This window comes from Carassius carassius, chromosome 11 (genome assembly GCF_963082965.1).
Source record: "Carassius carassius chromosome 11, fCarCar2.1, whole genome shotgun sequence".
In the NCBI taxonomy this organism is placed as follows: domain Eukaryota; kingdom Metazoa; phylum Chordata; class Actinopteri; order Cypriniformes; family Cyprinidae; genus Carassius; species Carassius carassius.
In genome coordinates this window covers 29339328-29349107 of record NC_081765.1, presented here as the reverse complement: position 1 = coordinate 29349107, position 9780 = coordinate 29339328, and the positions used below count along the sequence as shown (strand labels likewise).

Here is a 9780-nt window from a genome sequence, read left to right as displayed (position 1 = left end):
GTTTGAGATGGATAGCATGCTCACATCAACAGCTTCCTGCTGGGAGCTGGCTGCAGCATCTAATACTGTCGGAGTCACCATTTATACACTTGGGCTATTTATACAGCAGCTGCAGCTTTTAATAGCTCTGTTCGCCCCTTCACACCATCCTAGTGCTGCACTCATACATACTACTGCAGTGATCTGTAGTAAGAAGAAAGGCTGACCCCAAAAAAATAAAAAAAATTTGGATTGCAGAAAATAAGCTCCGTGACCAACAAAAGTTAGATTCTTACATGTTTTTATAACGGTCTTCACAAATTAACTTTGAATCCTAAACAATCGGCAGAAGTAAGAAAAAAATCCCTGACTGTAATTTGTACACTGCAGAGTATTTAAAAAGTAGTAACTAGTATTTGATTATTAGCACAGCCATACTCTATGCAAGTGTGGCTTTTGTGAAAGTGAAAGTGACGTGACATTCAGCCAAGTATGGTGACCCATACTCAGAATTTGTGCTCTGCATTTAACCCATCCGAAATGCACACACACAGAGCAGTGAACACACACACACACTGTGAGCACACACCCGGAGCAGTGGGCAGCCATTTATGCTGCGGCACCCGGGGAGCAGTTGGGGGTTCGATGCCTTGCTCAAGGGCACCTAAGTCGTGGTATTGAAGGTGGAGAGGGAACTGTACATGCACTCCCCCCACCCACAATTCCTGCCAGCCCGGGACTCGAACTCACAACCTTTCGATTGGGAGTCCGACTCTCTAACCATTAGGCCACGACTTCCTCTGGCTTTTAAAATTGGAGTGCCGTTCATATGAGTGTAACTGAATTAGAACAACCAGATCTAAAAGGAAGAGCCATTTCCTTTCAGATATGATCATGGCTATTCCTTGAAGCAAAACAAATTAATCTTATATGGTTTAACTAACTGGCAGAAATATTAAAATTCAAAAGGGGCCGGAGACAAATGACTATGGCTTGACTTGGTTGGTCATAACAGGAAAAAAGGCAGAGCCAAACCTAAAGACCACTTATTTGTCCAAAAACACGCCGATCCCAGATATTCTTTCTCTGGCTGATTTAGGTCAAAGCAGTGAGATTCCCTCTAGCTTGAGCAAACGGCTTCCAAAAACAAAACATTAAACCAAGTGGTCTGAAACCAGTGTAAAAAGAGCACCTCTGTGACATTCTCTAACTTCCAGCTCCTCAATTGTAAACCAAATTCCTCAGGTTGAGAACGCTTGATGAAAATTAAGTGAAGAATGCAAAGTCTCAGTGCATCAGTTTTAAAATCACTCATTTTGTGTGAGGTAACTTCTATTTTGCTAATGCAACTTTGCACTGTGGTATCCGGTTGTGGGCTAAAAATCCTTGAGACTAAAGCAGCAGATGCAGCACTATAATGCTGCCATCTAGTGACAAACCATGAATAGTTAACCAGCAAGTCATTCGTACATCCAACTGGTATCTCAAAGTGCTGCAAGTCACTGGATATGCTAAGATTGCCAGTTAGTGATGCCTCTAGAGTCACTTGGGAGACATTGAAGTTGGTACAACACTCGTGTCATCAAGTCTGACTATAGATAACTAATGGCAGCATGAAGGTGCATATTCAATGAATAACATTACCAAGAACACACTGTGCAATATTCACGTCTTTATTCAGAGTTGCGGGGGACAAATGTGCAGCAAAACAGTTATCCCTCATTCTCACTCTACTTTCTTGACCACCTTCCTCTTCAGTTTCTTTTGCTGGAGTAGGAGGTCAATATACAGACAGTGATCCAGAACAGCTGAAGCACAGAGAAGTCCACCATGTAGAGCACCGGAGTAACCACCAGAGAAAACATCTTGCCCTGAGGTGAAACGACACATCTTCATAGGAATTTATATTCAGACCACATCTTTTGAAACTTGTAATTGGGTATTACCTGACAGGTAGAGGTTCTTGACAGGAGTGTTGCACCTGATCATGGCAATGTTCAGAGGCTGGTATCTCTCCAGACTGTGTTCTGCAGACAGCATGGACCCATATGTGGCCCCCAGCCCATGCATGTTAATGGGAGTGACGGCATGCAACATTGCCAACTACAAAAAGACAAGACCACTTAGGCTACATGAGAACCCTTTTGGAACTCCGTTACAGTACAGTAGTACACAGTGGCGGACTGGGACAGTAAATCAAGCCAGGAATTTGACTCCACCCCAGGCCACCCCTGTTGCTGCAGTCACCACCACCCAATTCAGGTCTCCACCAGACTGCTAAACTGTTTGGCTCCCAGTTGTTTGAATTGGGTGATACTTAAATCAAAATCCTTAGACTGTGGACGGGTAAAATAATCAAAAAGTAGTATCAAGGCATTCACCATCTCGATCATCTTTCCCTTAATCCCCCTCTCTGCACATCGAGTTTCTCTCCAATATGAAATTAGCACTTTCAATAATCTACATTAATTATGCTGCCATCAATTGTATGTCCCAATGATCACAGTCCTACTACTGATGACCTTATAAATGCACATATTTTTCTAAGAGCATAGCCAGCATGTTTAGTTTTGCTTTTAGCTTAAACGTTACTTGAAGGTTCCTGCTCTGACTCAAAAGCTGAACGGTCCACCCCCTCTTGTTCAAAGCAGGAGCACTAGTGCTACTGTTGCTTCCTTCGTCACCTTCAAAATAAATACACATTGTAGACTAGGATATATATGGCTATAAATGGAAGAAAAAAAAAATTCTGGTCAGTTTTGGCAATAAAAAAAAAAAAAAAAAAAAAAAAAAATCCCCATATGTAAAACAGTGTGCTAGTTTGTCATTTAGATGCGCTTTTAAAACATTATATACACACACACACACACTTGTGTAATAATATATAGACAGATTTTATCTATTGTAAATCGCTTGGAATGAAAGCGTCCGTCTGCCAAATTATGTAAATATTAGGGTGGAACAGTTCAACTTTTTCACAGTTCGGTTGTTTCACGGTTTTAGAGTCACCGTTTCAGTACCGTTGTACGTGCTAGGTTTATGGAATAACTATACTTTCAACATAAAATAAGAATATTCTAACAACAACAACAAGCAACAGCACAAATAAATACAATAGAGTAAAGATACAAATAAAATAAACTGACTTTCAGGATTTTTTTTTTTTTAGGTAGGTCTTGCATTAGTTTTTAGATACAGAAATTGAATAAAGTAATCATATGTAAAACTGCATAGCATTTTGTACTATAAATGATAAATTACAATTTGCAGTTGGATTAATATAAAGACGGTCACTTTAAACGAATGCACTGATCCAGTGTTCGTATTGAACAAGAGTGAATGATTTGTCCAGGTTATGTTTTTTTTTTCCTTCTCTCTGTTGTAGTAATGTCTGGGAATCCAGAATGCGCATGTATCAACAGAAACGCATTTGAACCCGGGTTTGTTTTACGTGTTGTTTATAGTAAACCATATTACAGATGCTTTGTCAGATTTAAGTTGAACAGCGGTCTCAGCGCGTGCCGAACAGTGTGTGGTGAACTGAACGGTTCGTTTTTTTCCGCGAACCATCCCATCCCTAGTAAATATAAACGTAATTCTGACCGACCTTCTCCCTTACATGGCTGGGATTTTGCAGCAACTTGCGGCATCTGTGGCCAGGGCTTTTGTCCTTTTTAATACATTCCCTCTCTGCTCCTCCTTTGGGATTCTCTATTTTTTTGCGCGATTTTCCCATTGTCCCGGTGCTCCCGATGACCAGTCCGCCCCTGGTAGTACAGCACTCATAACCAAAGTTTACCTTCTCTTTCAGCTTGGGGAAGTGGACACAAGCCCAGTCAAAGAGATGATTAGCAAATCTCATCTTGTACTTCTCGTATTCTTCTCCCCTTTCAGTCTCATTGACATTGTTCCACTGTTCAAACCACTTTGGATTGACCATAGTGTGGATCACCATACGTGACTGCCCTAAAACACAAAGCACCCACTGAGACACTTCAGTTGGTTTACATTGTTTTGGATGTAAAATGGTGAGAAATTTAACCTGGGAAACGGGTGCATGAAGTGGGATCCTTAGCAGAGGGGAAGGAAACATACATCATGGGGACATTGTCAGGTGCGATGTCCTTGTCTGAATCGAAGTACTCTTCCATCCTAAAAGCAATAAAAATATAACTGCTAGAGAATATGGATGCATTTTAAGTGCAGAAAAAGGAGTGATTAAATTGACTTTTGCACCTACAGCTCATCCATGTTGTTGCTCTTATAAAGTCGGATATTAGTTGAAGAGATGCCCAGTTCCTCCATAGTTGCATTAAAGCCTGCAAACACCTGGAAAAATCCTTTGCCTGGTTTCAGAGTATGCAGATAGCCTTGGACCTCTGGGAAAAGCGGATGTACACATTACCCCAGAAAAAGCTACCCAATAACACAGCACATCAAAAGGTATGACTTACACCAAGAAGCAGCTCAAGGAACTGAAAACATTCATCCACTTACCCAGATTTCCTTGTACCTCTGGACGCAGAAGCTTTTTGAAGGTGGAAAACACACCAGTATCAGAAATAGTCACAGGAGCCAGAACTTCAACATCTTTACCTCTGGCCTTCACGATCACTCCTGGTCAAAGAGAATACTTGTGATAACCTTGGTTTTATGCATCTGTAGGTACTGGATGCCCCAATATGTAATGGATACCACAATCCCCACAAACTAACAAGTGGCATCGTCACATGACGATCTCATTAATCACACCTACATAAACATCGACACTTGTGGTCTTTGCACTTGATTATGCGTTTCCTGCATCAAGCACAAACGTTCAAGTGAGCATGAAGACCACAACCGTAGATGTTCTCATTACCTTATTGGACATGCATGTTGTAAATAAAACCATTACAACACTGGTTTAAATTGCTTACAATAGTTTGTATAATAGGTTTTAGAAAACTTCATTTATAAAACTTTCTCTTCTGTAGTTCCTATAGCAACTTAAATTTAGATAGTCACTAATTAAGTAACAAGCGGTTGCAAATGTTGTACAAAACTCAAAACACCCCCCCCCCCCCAAAAAAAAAAAAAAAAAAAAAAACACATGGGATACAATAAACCTTAAAACAAGAGGTTTAAGAGGGTGTGGATTTAGTGCATTGAGGGCACTACGCTTTGGTGATAGAAGACCTGGGACAGTCTTCCATGCACAATCAAGTGGCAAAGATCACAGGTGTGGGTATTTGGACAAGCTCCGTAACTCACCATATGCACCTTGTTTTCCATCAACTAGAATGGTGGACACAGGAGCATTTACGAGGACCTTCCCTCCATGCTTCTCCAAAACCTGGATAATGTGATATGGGATCTCACTAGCACCGCCCTTTGGATAGTACACACCACGCTTTGAGTGGTGCAGGAAGAGGGCATCCACCATGCAGCTGGAGTTTTTGGGTGGAACGCCTTGGAGGAAAAAAGTTGATTGTTAAAATGCTCAAATATGTTGAGTGCAAAATAAGTTGGGAACAAGAGCAGGCATTCTCCTCTTACCATAAAATATTTGAGAAAACACTGCGAGGAGGTCCTGGTTGCTGGTAAGAGACTTGACCATGTCTGTTGTACTAGTGCGCGAGTACCGGAAAATTGGCGATATTAAATCAGCAATTCCACTCCATAGTATGAAACGAGCAAACCAGAGTGGAACCATCTTCAGCATACATAGCAGATGAATCTTCTTGGAACAGATCTAAGGAAGAGACGGTTTACAGGATATTAAAAAGGCCATATATGGATGTACTGCGTGATAAATAGGAGCACGGAACAAATACCTTCATGATTTTGAAGAGCTCCTCCACTGCTTTAGTATCATTGGGAAACTGCTTCTTAATATGAGCTTCCATCTGCTTCTTGCCATTGTAAATAGTGTATTCTTTACGCTGGGTTCCTGTACCAATAACAACAGTGTCCACATGGGAACCCTGCTCAGCAAAATGCACCTGGCCATCAGTAATCAGATCCAATGCAACTTTCAGGAAGCCGTTTTCATGAAGTTGTCCAATATAATGGAAGCCTGATAAAAAATAAAAAAAATAAAATAAAACCCATTCATTGAGTAAGTGAGAAGTCAAGTCATTAAGCTATTGATCATTTATGCAGCTTAAAAAAAATCAGTGAGGGCATCTTACCACAGTCAAACTCAAAGCCCTTCTCAGTGAAGGTCTTACATAGGCCTCCTGCCTGTTTATCTTGCTCCAGCACCAGTACGTTCTTTCCTAGTTTGGCTAAAATTGCAGCCGCTGTCAAACCTCCGATACCACTGCCAATCACAATGACGTCCAAGTTTTTGGGTACCTCAAATTCATCAAACTCTATAAGCCATGAAGTAACATTAGTTAGCAGTAGACTTTGTCACTCGCACCAGTGCTTCTCAAATCCTCCTGGGGATGCCCAACCACTGAATATTTTGTATGTCTCCCTCATCTAACACACCTGATTCAACTCAAGAGCTCATTAGTAAAGACCGCAAGACATGAACTGAGTGCAGCCTACGAGGGAGACATTCAAAATGTGCACTGGTTGGGAGTCACCATGACAGGTTTGTGAAGCATCAACTTGCACAACACTACCTGCAAATTAAAGCTTACATACCTTTCCGAAGAAATCTGTCCTTTTTGTTTTGGTCTACAACTAGTGGGCCTGGAGGACTGATGGTCCCATTGCACAATCCACTTCTTCTACCAAACAGATACCAATAAGTTCCACGAGCCCAATCCACAAGCCATTCTAAGAAAAGCAGAATCCACCACATCATTCAACTGAAGGATCAGCTGGTGTTTTCGGTTTCAGGAATGACTGCTGGGTTGAAAACTCAAGGAGCTGCTCTTCCCAGGGACGGCAGCCAAGAGTTCAGTGTTGATGATTGAGTTAAGGCCTTATTTATTAGTCTAAATTGTGGGTGGAGAGAATTAACTTGCTTGACTATGATTGGTTTGACTTGACAGTTTAGCAGACTGATAGTTTTAGTTGATCATAATGGTTAACTCTTGTTTGCATAAATGTGGGAATGCATGTATTTTTCCTCCTTCTTATTTGGTGAAAATTATTCTTCAAATCAGCTTGACCTGTTTCATGATTGCATGATCCTTTTCAACTTTCTCTGAGAAAGTTGCAGACAATCAAACAACAAACCCATGGAATCTCTAATACTGCATCGGATCAATTATTTAAAGTTGTTTAGGTGATAAATCAGATCATGGATTTGCTATAAATATATTTTAAGACCTGATTGTTTGTAAAGTGATAAACCAGCAATATTGAATTGTTTGAGAAATGAGACAGACCTTTGCAACTTTCATATGCTGTTAATTAACTCTGAAGTGGGGAGATGTGTTAGTGTTGAGGATTTCATCATTAGGGTTGCCACCCGTCCCTTAAATTACGGAATCGTCCCGTATTTGAAAATAAAAAGGCGCGTCCCGTTTTGAATCAATACGGGACGGGGTTTGTCCCGTATTCTCGGAGTTGTCTTCAATGCAGCATCTCATGCAGATCATCCCACCCCGCATTCTGTGAAGACTCGTCCTATTCTGCCCCTGATTGGGTAATACTCGCTGCCATCGGTGGATTGATTGGTTTGTTTCAGGTTCACGGCCAATCAGAGTCAGAGGAGGGCGGGTCTCTTGGCAGAGAGTCGATTTGAAAGAATGGCGGAGGCTGCTCCAGATACCCCAGCACTGAAACGAAAACGGACACAAAAGTAACGTTACCGACGAGAGTGGGAAGAATCAAATACTTGGCTGAAAAGTGTCAGCGGAAATGAGTATCAAGCACAATTTGTTGGCGAGTGAATTCTCTGTTGCGCACGGTGGCTTGTCAGATGTGCGACAGCATGCCTCGGGAGAACAACATTCATACACTTTACAATAAGCTTCATTTATTAAACATTAGTGTATTAACTAACAATAACTAACAATGCGTAAGAAATACATTTGTTACAGTATTTATTAATCTTCGTTAATGTTAGTTAATAGAAATAAAGCTGTTCATTGTTTGTTCATGTTAGTTCAGTGCATTAATATTAACAAGATTTTAATAAAGTATTATTAAATGTGGAAATTAACATGAACAAAGATGAACAATTGCTGTATAAGTGCAGATCATTATTAGTTAATGTTAATTAATGTAGTTAACTAATGAACCTTATTTTAAAGTGTTAGCGATTTGTTTATTACGGTTAAGGTGTACAGTCAGACACATAAGCATTATTTTAATAAGAGATAAGATAGATATATTTAATAATAAAAATATAGTGCCTAAGTGAAGCAAATAAACAATGTAACTAATTTAAATGATTGCAGTATTCAATAGGCTACTGTAGAATTAACAATAGACTACATAAAATAGATTAACTTACCAATAATAATAATAAAAAATTGTGTGTTTTACATGAATTTAGAAATGTTTGTAGATCGATTATTTATTATGTGGTTTCACTGTTTGGATGGTGTTACTGTTGGCAAACAATGAAACATATTTTATCTAAAATCTGTGTTCACGCCACCTTATACAATTACTAAAGTTCATTAGCAATCAATATTTTTATGAAAACATGTTTTAAGTTGTGATTTACCACCACTGGTACGTCATCGGACCTGTGGTCATTGTGTCAGGCTTCCAAAGCACTATAACATGTCAAAACGATCTACAACAAATTCATGCGAGCTTCAAAGAGCACAAAGCACTTTTTTGTGATTACAAGGGAGACTGTAAGTCATACTAAAAAATAAAAAAAAGGCTTCTTTCCACCAGCTGCATAGACAGAACATTCAGCATAGGAACTGACTGGTTGTTGAATTTAATTGCTGGATAATTTAATATTTCTCTATTTCTCTCATACTTCTGCTCACAAAGGTGGGGTAGCTTTTTTGTCTGTTCTTTATAAAGACAATAGCTTATACATGATGCTCTTGTGTTCACTTATCCTACCTCTTGATTAAAAAACAAAGTGTTCAAAGTCTCCCTCGAAATATAAAAATGTATAGTGAATTAGTTAACAAACCAGAATAAGCCTTTGGTAACAATTTATTTTAATAGTCCACTTTAGCCAGGCATTCTTCTGCCTATAAGTAACTTATGTGATTGACTTCAGTTGCACATTCATAGAGACCTTATACTTTACAGAAAATTGAGTTTCTACAATATTTAGTAGTAGCTTATCAGTGGTGACTGTCAGTTTATGTACATATGGAAGAAATATATGAAAAAATCAATTAAAGACATAATTAAACAGGCAATGAACACTATTAACGGCAGTTATTATATGATATAATCACACTTGTAGCAAAATTTTGTAGTTCTGTATGTTGTTTCAGGGTTAGCATCATCTGAGGTCTTCTGAGGGGTTGGTATCATCTCTTCTCAGGTGTTCTGGATCCAGACTGGAGCTTGTGTAAATCCTTTTATATTTCCTTTTGTAAATCCTTTTGTATTTCACTGGATGTCAATCCCATTGCAGAAACACACACACAGAGAGAGAGAGAGAGAGAGAGAGAGAAAGACACATAATTAGCATAGCTGCTGTACTTTAATTTGTAAATTAATTTGTTTAACCCAAGCTAAAGAATAATAATGTGCATTTGATCAGATATAACTGCAGTACAAGATTATGAGATGCATTATTTGAATACTTGGCCAAAGAGATATGTCTTTAATCTAGATTTAAAAAGACGGAGGGTGTCTGAACCCCAAACGTTATTTTCATTGTATTGCATCCCAGAGTTTGCCAGTCACATGTGAAAAAGATCTACCTCCTTT

General features: G+C 39.4%; 1 protein-coding gene across 1 annotated transcript; it reads right to left on the bottom strand.

The window, feature by feature from the left end:
• Nucleotides 1-1631: 1631 nt before the first annotated feature.
• retsatl (retinol saturase (all-trans-retinol 13,14-reductase) like) lies at nucleotides 1632-6884 on the bottom strand. Its single transcript, XM_059562481.1, has 11 exons — nucleotides 6616-6884; nucleotides 6153-6335; nucleotides 5796-6037; nucleotides 5518-5713; nucleotides 5233-5430; nucleotides 4477-4596; nucleotides 4220-4358; nucleotides 4022-4131; nucleotides 3779-3945; nucleotides 1926-2082; nucleotides 1632-1850 (listed from the first exon to the last, which is right to left on the bottom strand). The coding sequence occupies exons 1-11, from the start codon at nucleotides 6776-6778 to the stop codon at nucleotides 1705-1707; spliced, it is 1821 nt and encodes a 606-aa protein (XP_059418464.1). The 5' UTR covers nucleotides 6779-6884; the 3' UTR covers nucleotides 1632-1704.
• Nucleotides 6885-9780: the final 2896 nt, after the last annotated feature.